At 44.9% G+C, this 19,335-nt stretch overlaps 1 protein-coding gene and 1 pseudogene across 2 annotated transcripts in view; both read left to right on the top strand.

The window, feature by feature from the left end:
- Nucleotides 1–19,335, top strand: part of LOC148032984 (pseudouridine-5'-phosphate glycosidase-like) — a 154,698-nt gene that overhangs the window by 75,966 nt on the left and 59,397 nt on the right. For both annotated transcript variants that reach the window (XM_087684213.1, XM_087684214.1), the window contains exon 10: nt 13,020–13,140. In XM_087684213.1, the coding sequence (XP_087540339.1) occupies nt 13,020–13,140 (121 nt within the window). The remainder of the gene's footprint in view (nt 1–13,019; nt 13,141–19,335) is intronic.
- LOC148032985 (uncharacterized) overlaps nt 16,831–19,335 on the top strand; it is a 33,629-nt pseudogene continuing 31,124 nt past the window's right edge.

Raw genomic sequence — 19,335 nt, 5'->3', positions numbered from 1 at the left:
CAATCGAGCCATCCGAGTACCAAAGCCCATAGTAGACATAAGGTCTGCAATGAAGGACCAGTCTAAATAATCAAAAGCCTTTTCCAGGTCCAATTGAATCAATACCACCTCCTGATTAGAGTGCCTTGCATAGTCAATAGCCAGTTGCACATTCAAGACATTATGCAAAATGTTTCGGCCCTTAAGGAAACCATATTGAAGAGGATGTACAATGGCAGGAAGATGCTTATGGAGCCGATTCGCCATTACTTTGGAAAAGATTTTATACATAGAACCCATCAAAGAAATTGGTTGCCAATGTGTCAACATAGACAGCGAAGGAAGTTTTGGAAGCAGTTTGATAAGTCCTTCTTTCCATGAGGAAGGCATGAACCCTGTTTCCCACACCTGCTGAAACATAGCTGTCAATGGTTTCACCAGACTGGTAGCAAAAACCTCAAAGAATTCATTGGTGAGACTATCCCAACCGGGACTTTTATCCTTGGGCAAGTGTAACAAAACATCCATAATCTCTGCCTCACAAATATCTGTCTCCAAAGTAGTTTGCATGTCATGTGGAACCTGATTGCGGACCAAATCATAGAAAACTGAGCGAGCATGAGTAGTTTGGTCCGAAGGTGGAGGAGTAGAACGAAGGAGGTCTAGAAAATAATTCCTACACATATTCACAATAGTCTGAGGATCAGTGACCATTTGATCTTCTGTATCCTGGAGTCTAGTCATAGCGGGAGACGCATGAAGAGCACGAAAGAACTTATGAGTTTGACAAGCACTATCTTGCAAATTCGCTGTCAAATTTTGCAATTTGGCCTGTTGATAAGATTTCAACTGAAACTCTTTAAGAAGATCAGCCAAACGCATAGCCAATGGCAGCAGAAATACACCGTCTGGAGTCTCCACTAGTAGAGAACGAATCAAAACCAGTAATTCCTCCGCTGTGTGCTGACGCTGCCGACAAAGAGAGGCATGATGGATCCCATACTGCCGAGCAACCTGCTGCACATTAGAGAGCAATCGTTCAAAAGAAGCATGGCCCTCAGAAGGGAAGTCTAATAAAAATCTATCAATCAATTGCTGCATATAACCCTGAACGATTGAATCTTTCAAATAAGACCAGTTGAAACGCAAAGGGAGTCTATCCAGAAATTTCTTAAAAGGTGCAATGGGTTGTGCAAGCATTTCAACTTGTAGAGGAAAATGGTCCGAGAAGGCGTATTGCTGCAACACTTTCATTTCCAGCATCTCAGGAAGAAAAGCATCATCCTGCATGATGTACATGCGGTCCAACCACGACCATGTAGATGTATACTGCGTAGAATGAAAAGTAAATCCTATAGAAGAAGGATGTAGACATGACCAGAGATCTTGGTTAAGTACGGCAAGAGCAAACCCATTCCACACACAACTTTCCGGAGTATCCATCAATGAATGCTCTGATGTGGACTGCGAAGGATCAACACACACATTAAAATCTCCTATCAAGAAACCTCGTCTGCCAAGTGACAAGGAGGTCTGCAAAGTATTCCAAAGATCCCGGCGGGATAAAGGTTCATTTGGAGCATAGAGCCCAAGTAACCATAAGATCTCTCCTTCAAATAAAACTTCAATCACCACAAAACGGCCGTGTACATCATTTTTGATAAGAACAGGTTGATATTTCTCATGGACAATCATAAGCACACTAGAATAATGCATGGCATGGGTCCCTGCATAAAACAAGCGAAAGCCATAGCAATCCACAACTTTTCCTGCTTCGTCGTGACTTTTGTGCTCAACAGCACACAAGACATCCCACTGATTCTCATGCAATAAACTCCAACTGGCATGCTGCTTATTGCGAGAACAAATGCCTCTCACATTCCACGTGGCTATCTTCATGTATATTCAAAAAGAAGATCAGGAACGAGGCAACACTTGCCTCGATTTAACCTTCTCTGCTAGAATGTCAAGGACTCCCTCGTCCAAAAAATCAGCCAACACGGCAAAAGAGTTCCGACGGGAAGATTTAGAGGTAGACGGTATATCCACTGACTTGGGGATGGAACGGGAATAACGCTGATCCCATGGGGTAATCACATTACCTCTAGCATCAAAAGCCAACTTATCAGGTGGGCCCTTCGGACCATCCAAATATACTTTCCTCGTGGGCTGATTGTGAGGAACAGAAGAAACCATAGCATGAGAAGGGTGCTCTGATGACACCATGTTTGTCCTGCGTGTATAAGTACGCAAGGAATCTTGTGAAGCATTAGGCACAGTATCTGCCATGCCAGCATCAAACCTTTTATCTTTTTTGGCACGTACATCCACCCAATCATTGTCACTGGAATTCACGCCCGAAACATGTTGTCTGCCTTTATCCAAAACTTTAGGGGGTTGGGTTGCATCCTGCGACGGAGCATCAAGCACCATATCTTCCCTGGGAGGCAAAACATGCTCTCCATTTGAAGTTGGTGCTTTTTTGGACATTCGTCCATAAATGCCCCAATTTACCACACGAAAAACAATGGCCAACAAAGTTACCCCATTTCAGATGAAAGTGCAAAGGATGCATGCCAGAGCAGTTAAGACGTAACCAAGCAGGCCTTTTCTGAGCAGTGTCCCATAACATACACAAACGGTTACGATTCGTAGCCCTTAGGCTCGGGGGAACCAAAACAGTGCCCACAACGGCCATGGCATCCTTTAACAGTGGCCAATAGACAGCGGCCAATAGACAGCCGGACAGCTTTCCACCTCAACCCACACCGGGCATTCATGTTGGAGCAATTGCTGAAAATCTGCCATTGGGCGCCATGGCACAACATGGACCAAACGGCGATCAAAGAACAGTGGCAGTTTAGACAGCAGATTAGCACGATGCTTCTTGGATTTCAACAGCACCTCATAAAAGCCTCGAGGCCCAACAAAAAGCTCTTCAACACACTCCCCTTGTAGTAGACTTTGCAGCCACTGGCGAATATGAGCAAGCACTGGAATCCTGCCAGTGAAGAAGAGTATAACAGCACGTTCATAAAACACCGAGAAGGAGCGCAAGACATTTTTCGGGTCCACAGTAGCTTCTAGAACATCTTCAATTCCAGAGTTAGAAAACGCTTCATGATTATGTTACACGTAATGGCCAAGCAGAGTGTTGGCAAACTCCAGCAAATGCTCCCAATCAACATCCCGAGAATCCACAGAATCAGAAGCAACCTGCGCATAAGAACGTTCCTAATGATCCATTGTCTCTTCCGAAGTATGCTTGGTGCATTTGCCCGCAGGCTGGAAGTCGGGACCAAGGGGCATCTCCTCTGTACAAGGAACCATATCCTCTGGTTCCTCTGTATTAGAATCCGGACCAAGGGCTGCCGCCGTTTGGTCGAGAAAGGCCATATCCAAACCAGCCATATTGTATCACCACTTGTGTAGGTTGGATGCTGAACCAGAAGCTCACAGAAGACAGAAACAGCACAGGCCTCTCTCTCTCTCTCTCTTTCTCTCACTGTGTGTCTGCTGTATCACAGATCTCTATCTGCTGTGATAGAAATCTACACCTCTGTCCAGCCAGAAAGTCTCTACACAGGTCGAATGTCCAGTAGCAGAGCAGATATGTTGGCGGTGTAATCCCAAGGCAGATCGACTGCTGGATGCAGAGCAGGGCAGCAACACAGAACCAGGGCAAACGGAATAGCAGACATGCAGGAGCAGAAATGAGATTAGGGCCACCGTCTGACTTGCCTGCAGGTCGTTGGCTCTCACTCGCTCTTTCTCTCTCTCTGTGGGTACTTACAGGTTGACGTGCAGAAGCAGGGACCCGCAGTGACTTGTTTCGACTACGCACAGGAAGATAGGGCGAAGTGCGACGGCTTGAACAGGAGGAGAGACCGGACGCAGGTCGAGGTCGAGCGTGTCGCAGTCCTCAGTTGTCGACGTAACAGGAACAGGGGCGTGGCAGCTTCGGATCCATCACGTCCCGCGGATCTCTCTGTTCTTCTCTCTCTCTCTCACTCTCTCCTCTTTGTGTTCACCCTACTCTCTCAGTCTTGGTCCCACGCTTCCGCACCGCTGCACTTTGACAGGGCGTCCATTTGACTGGTTGGGCAGCGTATTCTCTGGTCTGCAGATCTGTGTTTTGCAGGCAGCCCTTTAGTCCAGCAGTCCTTTCAGGCAGGTGGCAGCTCCTAACTGTTGGCAGGTTAATTTGAGGTGCAAGCGGCTCATTTCCAGGTGCAGGTGGCTCTTTTTCAGGTGGATAGTCCCTGTGTTTTACAGCTGGCCATCTTCCCCTGACCTGGGCGGCAGCACAGCAATCTGGGTTCCCTGTTTTCAGGCAGCTGAACCACAGCCACACCTGTGTTTGACAGCTGGCTGTCTTTCTCTGTGCTGGGCGGTATCACAGCCTAGGCGGCCTGTTTTCAGGCAGCCAGATCTACGTTTAGTGCAGGGCACTCTATTTTCAGACTAGGCGCTTTCTTTTGTAGACAGGGCGACCTGATTCCAGGCTGTCAGACCTGTGTTTGTGCTAGTCATCTTCGGTGATTGCTGCATTTTCCTGCTGTGGGTCTTTTCCTAACCTGTGCGGCGCCTTTTTTTATAGACTGGGTGGCTTTTTTATCTGCTGGGTAGACTCCCTTTTCTGCTGCATATACTGGATCCATCTCTATTTGGGCGGGGAACCCCTTTTGGGTGCTGATATCATCATCTGTAGAGCTTATAGCCAGTGTTTTTCATCAGCATACTTTCGTGGCATCTAGTCATCGCTTCCTACCTTGGATACTCCCCGTCTCCATCAGTTTTTTTTGATCCATAGGTTGATCGACCCTGTATAGGTGGAGGACACCCCGGTTGCAGCATCTTCTCTGTTTTCTTGCAGGTATTTGTTGAAGGATATATATGCTTGATGTGTATGCTATGGGGGATGGTCTGGTTCAGGATTGTTCAGACTGCCGACCACCATCCTATTTCTCTTTCTTGTTATATTCTTTTGGGGCTTCTAGTCCCCGACTTGCATTGATAGCATCTCTTGAGTAGGTGCTTGTCCTACCCTCTCTATCCACATTTGACAAGCTGGATGGGAGAAACTATCCTCTATGGTCGTTCCACATGGAGTGTTTGCTCGAGGATTGTGACCTTTGGGATTTTGTTATAGTCTCTACACCATGACCTACCGTGGATCCTCATGATTGTGTGACCACGGATTCGGTAGCTTTATGGGGTCAGTTGAATACCTGAGCTTGCTCTTTTCTCCTTTTGAGTTGTAGAGATTTAGTGCTTGTGCATGTTAGACATATCCGCACCACTATAGAGATTTGGAGGAGATTGGCATCTTTGTTTTAGATCTAGACATTTGGGCATTGATCATCTCTTGAGTTGAAGCTACAACAGCTTTTTGTTGCAGATTCCCCTACGATGAGGGATCACATCCACAAGACGGAGGAGATTCGGGATGAGCTTTCATCCCTTGGTACGGAAATTTCTTTGGAGAATACTCTGATACAAATTTTGTGGGGAAGCGTAGAGGATATTCCACGTTTGCTCATTGTGGGAAGACCTTGCACTTTGAGGAGAAGAATGGGAGGATATACCCTAAGCTTCTTCCGCTAGCGAAGGGTGGATCTACATCGGGCCTTTGTCTTGCTCTACTTCGTCATCCACTATTCCCGTTGAGTCCATGTTTCTACACATTTCTTAGGTGGCAGAGCCTTCTTCGACTGTCTCATCTTTTGAGCGGCCTTGTGTCATTGACAGTGGTGCATCGAGTCATATGACCCCTGAGGTGTTTTGTTATAGGATCTCTATCTATCAGAGGGTATGGTCATTTCTGGTGACATCTCTTCAATGCCTATTAATGGTGGTGGCACCTTGCCTCTATTTTCTAACCATCCATTGAGCTTTGTTTGTGAGGCCGTACATGTTCTTGACTTGGGCTTCCCTCTTCTCTTAGTTTTTGGCCTTCCTAGACTCGGGACTTGCATTTACTATATCGAGCCGGCTGCCTTTGTTGAGGATTCTTCTACAGGGCCACTTTTGTGACAGGTTTGCAAGAGAGGGGGCTGTTTATGCTCCATTCCCATTCCATTGTGTAGGGCCCTCCGAGGCAGATTTCTATCACCGCACTTGGTTCCAATTGTGCATCATTTATTCCATAGGTCGATACCATCCCCCGCCACCTCCTCTGGTGGTTCCCTTGCGCCTCCCATCCCTTTCAAAGGGGGACGATACTGGTGATGCTACTGTGGATTTCTTGTCTCTTTGTGTTTTAGAGGGGGACTTTCCATGATTGTGAGGAGTTTCTTCAGGGTTTCCACTCTTCTTTGGGCCTTTCTTTTATGCGGCTACTCTTTTTCTTCATCATTGAGTTACCATCCCCCACTGCTTGGCCCTTGGTCCCTGGTATTTCTATGTAGCTTATGGCGCCTTCGATAGTTCGTCACTATCGTCTCATAGTTGGGTTAGAGGCTTGGCTCACCCATCCCCGGTTGGAGTTTTCTGGAGTGATCCATTTAAGACCTTTCCATTCCATTGCCCTTCCATTTGATCGGTTGTTTATATGGAGAGGGGGTCTTGCTCCTTGGTTGGCTTTCTTCATTGATGGACTCCATCGGCATTGACACTCTTGTTGCCATCCTTGGATTTGCATCTCCTTTGGCCTTCCACCACATCTAGGATCTAAGAGGGAGTGTTAGCAATCATGTGTGTCTTGTGTGGTTATCTCTTGCATGTGAGCCTTATTTTTAGTCAAATGAGGACATTAGGAGCTCTGACATTATATTTACTTGTCATTTTATGTGTTTTAGACACTTTAAATGGAGGGCATATTAGTGTTTTTCTTTTTGAGCACTTTTGGCTATGTTTTTGGGATTTAACCATATTTAGGGTTTTGCTACTTTTTTGCCTATATATAGGTGGCTTGCCCGCCCACTTTCATTATCCATCATTGATCCTTCGTGATTAGCTAATACTCCTCATTCTCTCATCCCTTGCTACTCTTTGGTGCCCACATTGACGCGTAGAGCTGCGTATTGGGGCTGAATGTTGCAGCCTTGTACCTTCAGCCATTGCAGTCACATTATTTGTTCTCTCTCTTGCATTCTCTCTTTGTCTCCTTCTCTTTGTGTTCACTTTGCTCTTTTTGTTGCGCACCCTCACAGTTGCAAGCATCTATTTTCAGTATATATCTGCTACCTGCATAACCTGTCCCTCTTCTGCCTGTTGTATGTCTTCTGGAGTTGTTTGCTACAATTTAGGATCCGTTATGAGCACAACATACTCTTCAGTTCATTTTTGTCCCGTTTCATTTTTGGGACAAGGGAGTTAGAGGTTACGTATTCACTTTTGCATAGTGTGTTTATTGCATCAAGCATCATATTCATTCATTATTCATTCTTGAATATTGATTGTTTGTCAGTCGCTCTTCACCTCTGTCTTCTTCCATTGTCACTTTGTGTTTTGTTGTACACTTGTGTTATCTTTGATACTTGAGCATTTCTTTATACTACACCCCTATATCTCCAGCACACTTAGGTGGTTGCCAGAGGTCACATGTACGTCACATGCTTTGTAGAAGAAGAGAAGCTGAAATGGGCTTTTGGAAATCCAAAGGATAGTAAACCACATTTAGGAAACACGTAATTGCATTGTTACTGGAAATGCCCCGAAAAACCACATTCTTATTGTTTTATTGTTTTTGGTTGTGTTTTCATTTCTGTTTTTGCATTTTTAATCCCTTTAGTTACTAGAAACTCTCCAAAACTGCAAAATTTTTCCGTTTACGTTTCTCTTTTCATTTCCTTGTTTCCCATAACTATACTTGATTGAGCTTAATATTAACCTCAACAAGAAAACTCCACATACAATTAGAGCTAGAGTGCTCTTGCATTACACATTGATCCCAAAGCTTGGCGCCTCTTTCAGTATTTCTTTAATTATTGAAATATGCTTGGAATTGGTTACAAATGGCTGTATTTCACGGATTTCTTGCGACATAACCGATCCAGGGGTGCATAGTGGCCTTTACATCTTCAGTGCTAGCGTCCAGTCCACCCACTTGTAGAGTGTTCAAAATTAGGAATGAACTTTTCAGCTTGCCAAATCTTAAAAATGATAGCAAGCATTTGAACCCAATTTTATGGAGCATTTGTTGAAATAACTCTCATGCATAGTCTCCATGTAGTCCCATGTTGTTCCCCTCACATATGGGGGGTTTCTCGTGATAAAATTGTGAGAATGTCACTTTCTTCATAAAAAAATTGCCTAGAAAGTACACTAGGCTTTAGATCTCGAAGAAGGAGAAAGGATCTCATTCCATAGTACTATCATAACTTGTTTTTCTGATATTTAGCTCAAAAAGAGCAACATACCTTAATATATATAGAGTTACAAGGCTGCCCAGTGAAATCCCTATTCTAAGAGAAAAAAAACTGGTTGTTGTCCAAACTCCATCATCTATGGATTAAGCTCATTCCATGGTTAAAATCTGCAATTTTTTGCAGCAAGAAAGAGAAAAGTGGCTGTCTCCAAACTTGGGTTTTTCCAAATGAAAGAGAAGAAGCTCCTAATAGCCAAGATAGATAAGTAACGAGTTGCTTCTTACTCATATCACATTTTTGATAAAGGGTTAGTTAATGACTTAGTCATTAATCATAAGTGAGCTGTTCACTTGGTGAAACTTTAGCTCAGGGCTTGCTTAATAACTTAAGTGCTCTAAATGAGCTGCTTACTAGGCGAAACTTTCAATGTAACTCAATTCTAAGGTTCAAACTTTCAATTTAATAAAAGTTTCACGTTGCACCCGCAAAGTATCACATGGCCCGTACACTTGTCTAATGCATGCCCGCCACCATATGCCGGAGTCTCAAATCCTTCATTGCTTGTGCAATGGTCACCATGCTAAGAGCCAGGGATACTCGTATTAAAATTTATTTTAATTACAAATCTTCATGAAGTTTAATTAAATCATTAAGTTCATAAGTTTATTTCTCATTTTGGTGGCAGAAGCCTATTTAGATAGGTTGAAAAAGAAATTGCAGCTTCTGACAAGCTAAAAGAAAAGCTTACATGAGATCTAGTGTTGATCTTACTAAATCTTTGTGAGATGGAGACAGAATCAAAGCTCAGCACAAAAATTAGTAGACAGTGTGAGAGTGAAACACGACACCCAATGCAATAGATTGAAAGAGTGTAAATTGAAAGTACAAGGTACAACCCTTAAACCTTAGGGTTGTAGGGGGGGTGTGAACACCCGAACACGATAAGTGCACATAAGTGTGTGACATAAGCACATACAAAATAAGAGCATAAGTTTGGGGGAAAAAACCTCTCATACTGAGAGTAAAAAGTGCCCGTGTCCTATTGATCACCGACACTCCTATGTGAGCGTAGGTGTAAGTGAGGCGTAAGTGAAATACCCAACAAATCCCCTTGGAGTAAAGAGTGATCAAGAGTACAAGGATCATCTGCCACCAAAGGAGATCAAATTTAAAGCATTGCAAAATACTTCAAATTTGTCACAAGGAAGAGCTGTGGTGAAGATGTCTGCCATATTACTGGTGGTAGGGCAATAGACAAGGTTGGTATATATATTTTTTGAAACATAAAGTAGTATCTCTCGCAAAAACTCTGTCACCTGTCACCGTTGACTGCCATCGCGTCCCCTGCTATCCCTGTCTTGTTCGGCAACTTGTCGCAGCGCTACCCAACGATCGTCTGCTTGTTTCTCCCCTCCCCCCCTCCGTAAAGCACTGTACCTCTCCCTCCCCCCCCGGCCAACCTATCGTGCCATCCCACAGTGGCACGAACTGAAGCTGCCCACGCCCGTCAACTCATCCCGCCCTGGTCTCCGCTCTAGCTCTGCTAGTAATCCATTCCGCTCCCCCCCCGCCCAGGATTCTCTTTGACGCCAGCTCTTTCCCAATCCTACGCTGTATCTCGACACCAAACGTGACATCCAACTAGACGCTTTTCTTTTTTTTTTCTTTTTGCCCATTCTTCCCTCTCTGCACTTTCCCAATCGATCGCCCAACCCCCCACTCTCGTGTGGTTCCCCGTTGCATTCAATCGGCAGCTCCAAGCCCCTCACCTGCGCGACTCTAATTTGGAAACATCTCTCGTGGTGACCAGTGCTTCCATCATCCTCAGAAGACAAACAAACCCCCCCCTCGGGCGGGTGTGCGGCAGTTTTAGCAGTATGATCGCCATGTTTCTCAGTAGGGACGCGCAATGGAAACCTTTGGTTAGACGTGGCGCATTCTGCGAGTGCCCCCCAGTCAAATACCTTGCGCATCATTCTCTTGGAGAAACAACTCTTAGCCGTCCGTGCTACAGAGCTGGAATTGAAAGAAACAACAATCTTTGGTTAGGCTATTGGACATTCCCCATCGAGGGCCGAGTTGCGGGATTGGCTCCACTCCACGCTGTGCATTGGCACAACGCAGATCATGGAGGTAGTCCTCATGCGGGCAATGGATCTTCATGGTTCGACTCACTTGTGTGGATGCAACGCGTGAGTTAGTGGAGAGCTCACCCTATGCCTCCATGAAGGGGGTCATTTACATGGTTCCCTAGTATAGTGGCTTCACAGTGGAGACATTTGCGCTCCATAATAGATTTCTCAGACATCCAATTACCCTACTTTTCCCTCGACTGGCGGTAGAGTACCGCTAGTTAGTGGAGGACTTTGGATGGCTCTTCGGCACAGTTATTCCTGCCTTCTTTGCAGATGTAGTGACAGCTGCAGGAGTCCCAAAGGTACGAGTGGCCGTGAAAGACACAAAGAATATACCAAAGTTCTTGGAGATTGAGGCAAGAGGTCACTCCTTTAGGCAGCAGGTCATTGTGATTGGGCAACCAAGGCAGTGCTTGCGTTGCCATAACTTTGGGCACCAGGTAGCAGACTGCATGCGTTTCGGAGCTAAGGTGGCTTCGACAACAAGCCCGCAGGTGGATGTTGACAGCTTCACACGGGTCTAGAGACGATAGAGAGGGAGACAGCAAGAGGGGCCACAGCCAGCTTCTTTGACATAGCCTCGGCAGCAGGGAGTAGGAGGGCGAACGACACCCCCCCCGGCAGAATACTCTGCAGCCCCCCCCTGCCTGTCGTGCCCGGCAAGATCATAGTCCCCCACATCCACCACCCGCGTCACCGCCGAGTGGATGCTGACAGCTTCACACGGGTTCAGAGACGATAGAGAGGGAGATGGCAAGAGGGGCCGCAGCCAGCTCCTCAGACATAGCCTTGGCAGCAAGGAGCAGGAGTCGCTCCCCCCGGCAAAGTACTCCGTAGGCCCCCCCCCCCCCCCCCCCCCAACCTCTTCTCCCCCCATCTTCCGTCCCGCCCGGCAGGACCGCAGTCCCCCACATCCACCACGAGCCTCGTTGAGGAGCCTGTCCACCATCCACCATGAGCTTATCTACCATGATAGGCCCTCTTCAAAGCATGGGGGTGTCAAAATCCGCCTCCTCATCCATGTGCTGATAGTTTCTTGTATAATAGAGGCTCCTTGATCAACTGATTTGTTGTTGTTGCAGCTGCCATCCTGCTGCTACTTACAGAGTCCTCAACTGCAACCTAGAAGAAATAAGAACCCCCATGACTTCAAGGGGGTAGGAACAATAATCTCTTTTGTGACATGAGGAAAATTTGGTAACTTTGGGTTGTACATTGGTGGTGATCTTAAATGCATGAATGATTTTGACACTTGTTGCATGACATTGGGTCCTTCCAGCTTGAAGCTCACAAGAGTCCTCAACTGCAACACTAGAAGAAATAAGAACCCCCATGACTTCAAGAGAATAGGAACAATAATCTCTCTGGTGACATGATGAAATTTTGGTAACTTTGGGTCGTACATTGGTGGTGATCTTAAATGCATGAATGATTTCGACACCTTTTGCATGACATTGGGTCCTTCCAACTTGAAGCTCACAAGTTTCTCCTCGAGCTAGTAATGGTGAATGTTATCCATTTCAGTCTACCTATCCTTCAAATAATTCCAAAGGGGCTGGGCGGTTTTGCAGCATGAAACTTTGACAGTGCAACACGATCATCTTCATTCAGGAGTGAAATGGTACTTTTGATGAACTCTCAATGTGAGTGCATCTATGTGATAGCTTTAATGGATTGGTCTCATAATTTATCTCCAGTCAGCTTGACCGGCACAGGAGAAGCCTTTTGATGAAATTGCAGCAGAAAAAAAGTGAAGATCTCCAAAAGGAAGATATTCTCATTGATGTGCACTATTGTCTGGGAGAACTAGACTGTAAGTGGAGGGAATTAGCAGAAAACTTCACAAAACAGAGAGAGAATAATTTAGCCTTTGCTGCCAGCAAAGAAGCAGCAGTGCTGCCTCCATGTGTGTGCACAACATGTCAATCATGTTAGATCATTTGGCAATTGCATGAAGGTGCATGCCACTTTGAGGGCAGGTCCAAAATCTGCTGTAAATGCGGCGTCCTGCTGCCACGAAAGGTGGGGATGGTGAGAGCCCTAGTCACCTACAAACATGATCAGTTGTGAAATTTTCTATCATTAGAAACAGAGGTCCAGACTGCAAGACTTTGGTGATCACCTTGCAAACACCTTCCATGGAAGTTTCAAAGGATAGATCTGTGCTCTAACACTATTATTGATGCACCTAAGGCAGATCATGAAAGACCGTTCATGTTTGTCAATGGAAAAAGACGTCACATGCATGCCCTTACTAAACAATCATGAAGACATGCCACATGTGAGGTCGTGGGTATTAGATAACGTTTATTGGAATCAGAAAGGAGATAGACAAGATGGCAATTGGATCAACAATGACAAGCACCTAAAGGTGGTATACTTTTAGAGGAAGAAAAATTAGTGATGGTGTTTAACAATGTTTTTTTTGGCATTGAAATTCTTACCTCTTTCCTGACTGGCCTGTTGTACATATAATCATCTGTACTGCATTGAATGTATGATTAAAAAGTGTCAAAAACTGATGTTATCATGTCAGTCTCACACTACTTTTGACTTTCATCTAACTTGTTTTCTTGGACGACATGCTGAATAGGTGCGAACTCTAGTTTGGACTTACAGAGTGGACTACTCATTGGGGTGCCAATCCCGGAAGAACATGAAGCAGCTGCCAAGCCGATTGAGTCAGCAATCAGTAGTTCTTTGCAAGAAGCATTGTATATCTTTCTATCTTTATTTCAATCTAAGTGAATGTATTTGTGTGCTCTGAGGTTTCTCAACCAGTAACATAAAGTATCACCAAAACAGTGTCATGCGTGCGCATGTGTGCCTGCACATGGCACAATGTGAGATAAATGAGGGGTGGTGTGGATGGAGGAGGAGGATGGAGCATTGTTTCTGCAGCTATCATTTTTCTGCTATGCCAGCATGTCTTCCCAGGTTAGCAAGCCTGCTGTTCAGGCCTAAATGTGGCTTGACGTGCTCATTTCAGATCTTGGATTCTATTTGACAATTGTGGTCAGTTCCTGCCTTGCACGACCTGAATCTGCTCTTCTACTGTGCTTGATTGTTCACCCTCTTCCTTTTGCTGTCCTGCTCTCTCGTCTATCTTCTCACTTCTTTTTTGTCCTTTGTTTCTGCTGCTGTTTTCTCGTCTTGCCAGTTTCTCTGTTCACCAATTGGCTCTGTCAGTTTTTGTGGGAGTTTGCATGCATGTGTTGTGCGTTGCTGATCCTCTTTTTCTATGGAGTTTGCGGAAATTTTCTATTTTTCTAAAAAAGAACACATATGCAGGCATAAATTCTATAAAGATCTTCCCTTGAAGTGTAATATGTGTGTGGTGCCCTCTTGGATGATTTTCAGCAGAGTTGTCATGACCTGCGGGCCTTCCATGGACATATAAGATTCCTTTTACCTTCAGGAAAGATATTTAGTGATCAGAAAGTAGGGCAGCAGGTTCAGAATGTTTTGGGGCTTAGTGCAAAAAGTTAATCTTTGGTCAACAGTGGAGCAGAAATCTACATCATTTCAGTAGAAGACCTCTCAATGCAGTCTGGGGAGGTGTGAAAAGGAAGCCAAAGCATGGGATTGTAGCACCACCTAGGGAGACCACCCCACAGTGTGAAGAATATGCTGTGGTAACCACAGATGTGAGCAATTTCTGAAGCCCTTGACGGTGCCAGAAATGTCAGACCAAAGCTTTGCCAAAGGTGGCATAAGCCAAAGTGCCAAGGTTGCGTATACTGAAGGGCTCTTTCTAGTGAAGAATCAGCTATGGGCCTTCTAGACATGCCACCCTGTGAGGTTCCAAATCAGCTCCCATGCCTCATAGTGGAATGCTGAGGGCTCCAAAACCCACTTCTACCATTGTGCGAACTATGTTCTTTGATTAAGATCGTGTCCTGCATCTCTGCAGCACAGGGTAGATGTTTCCCTGTGGTGACTAATTGCCAATTGAAAGCTCCCTAAGTAATATGTTAGTCAATTCTTTGGGTCTCCAAGGATTGGTATGGCAACATTGGCAAACTCCATCTTGCAGCATCGGTGCCAACCAGCCATCCACTGCAAGTTTCTGAACAAAATAGAAGGGGATGTGCAATGGAAGGAGGAATGACACAAGATATGGAGGCTCAAGACTTTTTGTGCTTCTTTGTCTTCATTCTTCTTCTTCTCTCGTTGTCAACTGACTACACTCAAAATATCTTCAAAAGTGATAGACATCTTTTAACCTTTTAGTCGCTTCACACTCAGCTTCTACTTTATTTATGTATACATAGGATATGAGTTAGTCTATGTCTTATTTCTCAACACTATCCCTCAAGCTCAAAATGAGCTTGCAAATACAATACCCCAAGTGCACTTCTAAAGTACTTAAACTTATCTTCACCTAATGCTTTAATAAAGATATCTACGACTTGGTCGTTGGTTTTGACATGTACCAATTGACATGTACCAAGTCTATCTCTCCATCCATAACTTAATACGGGGGAGTTTTGGAAACGGGGGAAACGGAAACGGGAAAAACTGGAGTTTCGGAGTTTGTGCCAAATTTAAGAAATGGGGAAACATAGTTTCTGATTGTAAACTAAAATAAATACAATATTATGTGGGTATGTAAATATATCAATGCCTACAACAACATGTACCTAAATTTCATACAAAACATTGAGTCTTCATGTCATATGATTGAAATCATAATTCATTACATGTCATGACTCACGAGTGAAGATTGAAGAGTCAAGACTCAATGGTTGAAACTTAAGACAACTTAACACAATTAAGACTCAATTTTTAAAACTTTAAGGCAACAAAATGAATTGTAATTTATGACTCATGAATCATTTATGATCTAAAGAGCAGTGAAGATTGACATCAAGAACAGTGAAGATCGATATAAAAAAAAATGGAACAAAAATCAGGATGCATAATGAGTGAGATCAAGATACAATGATACATGTAACTATGTCATGTGCAGGGTTGCACTCGTACGTTGAACGGATAGGTTCGTACCATACGAACCATACGGTACGTATCCGTACTATTTCGTACGAGATTTTAGACATGTTTTGGCCACATATCCTACGAGACAAGGCGAGCTATCCAGAGAGTTTCCGCGGGAAACGGGCTGGGGAAAAAGACGCAAACTAGGCACTATTGATCATTTGCGACACACACGCACTCTTGCAAGTCTTGACTCTCTCCTCAGCCCTCCCTCTTGTCTCCAAGACCCCAAGGTTGCATCAAGATCCCATCCCCTCCAAGCTCCTTCTTCCTCTTTCCTCTTTCCCTCTTCTCTTGAGTCTTTCTTCCATCCTCTCCCTTTTCAAAGTTCGTTCTTCTTCCAACTTTCCAAGTTTTCCCGATCCCCTCCCTCTTCAAGGCTCAAGCATCATCTCACTCTCTCCTTTTCCCCCCCATCCCCTCCCTCTTCAAGCATCACTACCGATCGGAGTGACAAGTCTTGACTCTCTCCTCTTTATTGGGCCTCCGGCCTCGCCTCGGCACTATGTTACACGAGAAGTATGAGGCCTTCAACTTGCACGCCATCCATGCACATTGGGGACGAGATTCTCGCCAAGATGAGAGGGAGATCCACTAGAGAAGGAGGTGGTGGATTGGTGGTGGCGGCGGCATCTACTTATATGCCTACTCATGAAGAAGCCTCAAATGAGGCCTATCTTCGACCGATGCGGGTGAGGCCTCCACCATTGGTGGTGTCGACTCCACATCCGCTTCGGGCTCCGGCATTGGCAAAAGGCAAAGGTTAGAGGCTCATGCGGTACCGGAGAGGGAATCCTCTCTCTCTCAAGCTCCCGGTCATACATGTGGATCGGTTGCCTTTCTTAGAGAAAGGCAACGACAAGCCAATGTTGAGATTGCACGCACGGTAATTGAGTGCAATCTTGCATTCAACATCCTAAAGCATGAGCAATGGAAGAAGATGGTGAGAACCATCACCAATGTGGGCCCATATGAAGGATGGAGCGGCGTCTCATACAATGATATGAGGACGAAGAAGATTGATAAAGAGAAGGAGAGGATTGATAAAGCCCTTGATCCTATTCAGGCCGCATGGACAAAATTTGGTTGCTCCATTCTCACCGATGGATGGAGTGACCGTAAGAAACGGAGTATCATCAACATACTCGTTTCATGTCCACTTGGCACATATTTTTTGCGGGCCGTAGACATCGGCAAGAGGGGAAGAAAAACGACCGGCCCATTCATCTACCGCCACATTCGGCAAGCTATCATTGAGGTACACATTGTCTTTTAAAAGTTGCTTTCATTATTTATGAATTATAATTAGAATTTTCAAATCATGATTCATGATTCATCTCTCCCCGAAGCTTTTATAATTTGTGCCATGTATGATGTGCTTGTAGGTGGGCCCGTTGAATGTGGTGCAAGTTGTGACCGACAATGCATCCAATTGTCAACGCATGGGCCGTTTGCTTGAGCTCGAGTTTCCTTCAATCGTGTGGACTCCATGTGCAAGTCATTGTTTGGACTTGCTCATGGAGGATATCGGGAAGCTAAAATGGGTGAAGAGGGTGGTACACAAGGCTACATCTGTTGTCACCTTCTTCACGGTGAAGGTGAAGGTGCTTGCGATGTATCGCGAGCATAGCAAACGTGAGTTGAAGAAGCCTTCTTCAACTCGGTTTGCTTATATGTGGTTATTGTTGGAGCGGCTTTATGAGGTGCGGTCCGCCCTAACAGTGGTGTCCACTCTATGGAATGAGTGGGATGAGCATGAGACAGAGGAGGCGAAAGCCATGCAGCGGCTGTGCCTTGATGAGTAGTTTTGGCAGAAAGTCCGTGCCATTGTGATTGCCGTGACTCCCTTTTATAGGGTGTTGCGCATGATTGATTGCGAGGGGTCCACCATGGGCCTTCTCATTCACTTCTTCAGAGCAGCATTGGTGGAGGTACGGGCTTGCACGATGATCACAGATTCTCAGCGTGCATACATCATAGAGATAGCAGAGAGGAGATCGGCATGGATGCATAGGCGCATCCATGGTTTTGCAGCATTGGTGTATCCGGCCTACAAGTTGCCGGCGATCATGGATGACAGAGAGCTCTGGTCAGATCAGCTTGCGTATTTGACTCGTGTGGTCCCCATAGATGACCACAACACAGTCCTAGAGGAGCTTGGATACTATGTAGATCAGAGAGGACATGTGGCATTTTCTTCTCCCACTTGTTGGAGAAGGGAGTCACTTGTAAAGCCTCCATTTTGGTGGCAAAATTTTGGATATGCGCTGGAGACTCTTCAGCCCTTGGCCATGAGAGTCCTTGCGCAGGATTGCTCTTCGGGTGCATGTGAGAGAAACTGGAGTGCCTATTCTCTCATTCACATGAAGATTTGCAATCGTCTTAGCACATGACAGTTAGAGTGGCTAGTCTATTGCCGCACTAACTTGCGCATGATGAAGACCATGATAAGTATGGGTAGTCCAAAGCAAGTAAACACCTAACCATAAAATGATAAGTCAAGTTTAATTTTTAAATTTGTTGGTTTCAACTTGTTACTTTATAGTATTATACTCATAGTCAGCGTGCTTGTAGGCAAGGAGTTCGAGTTGCCAGCAAGGGCATGGTCATTCGGCGCCCTCCAAGATCGACGAGGGGTGGTTCAGGTGGTTTGCAGACATATATGAGGCGGGGCTCTAGTAGCTCTCGTCCAATCCTTGATGATGACATTCCCCCCTTGCCTATAGTTAGACCGTCATTGCCTAGTGATGATGATGGTAACCTTATCAGTGAGGATGAGTATGAGAGTGTCTCATCATTCGATGATGAGGAGTCATCTTCAAACTCTCTTGATGAGCACTCAGATGATGATGATGATGATGATGATGCTGATGATAGTGATGCCTCATGAGTCATCCTAGCCTCTAGGCCTCAGCTCTCTCAAGTCTCACCTTTTTGTATCTACTTAGTACTATCATTGATGATTGTATCCAGTTTCACTCATTGATGATTGTATAATGTATCCAGTACATTGTACCGTTGCTCGCATGTTTGCTGCTTGCATGTGATTGCGAGGGCTTTTTACCTCATGTATTCAGCATATTTTGTAATGGCATTGCTAGTTTCACTTTAAACATGTGTTAAGGTACCATTTAGTACCGTATTTTATCGTACCGTACCGTATTGTACTTTTCGCACCTGACAACTATGGTCATGTGAATCTGTCAAAACTCCAAAGTTGAGTGAGGACTAAGCACTGTATATTAGTCTCTAGACTCTAGTAACTACTAAGTAATAAGTATCAACATCAATGAACAATTGATAAGTGTAGTCTGGACTTTGCAATGCTAAATTGACGCCTGTATATTCGAGTCATATCTCATCTGGACTCTGAGGATGTGTGCATCATCTCTTCGTCCGACTCCGAGGACCCTGATCGAGAGGTTGATGAAGCGGCCTTAGCCTTGGCCTCAGACTTCGGATCAGACTCTGCTTGTGATGCACAACCACGTGTGGCCCAGGGGACAGAGCGGTTCTCTCAAGAAGCTGGAGATCGCAATCACAAAACACTAAACACTCCAGCTGGGCAATTGTGAGCTTGTTTCTTTTTTTGGTGTGGAAGAGGGCTCATGTGTTCCAGTTTCTCTCAGTAGGCCTTGAAATACAATCTTGCGAGAGGACCTGAATGGCAATGCATTTCTATTCAAATTTAAGAGATTGAGGTTAAGTAATTGGCAATTGCTAATATGCAAGCCGCAAAATCAACACTTAAGTGGGCGATAGATTATAAAACATGTTACCTAGATTGCATAATGCATTAGATAATCAAGATTCAAAATATAAAAGTTACCAGTTGTATACTAAAGTAAGCGCACAATTGCCGTATTTTTTTTACCAAGAGAGAAACTTAAGGTATGTCTCTTGAAACCTAA

The sequence above is a fragment of the Lygodium microphyllum genome, chromosome 8, assembly GCF_053477565.2.
Source record: "Lygodium microphyllum isolate KBCC chromosome 8, Lygodium_microphyllum_v1.1.10, whole genome shotgun sequence".
Classification (NCBI taxonomy): domain Eukaryota; kingdom Viridiplantae; phylum Streptophyta; class Polypodiopsida; order Schizaeales; family Lygodiaceae; genus Lygodium; species Lygodium microphyllum.
This window is presented reverse-complemented; position numbering and strand designations above follow the sequence as displayed.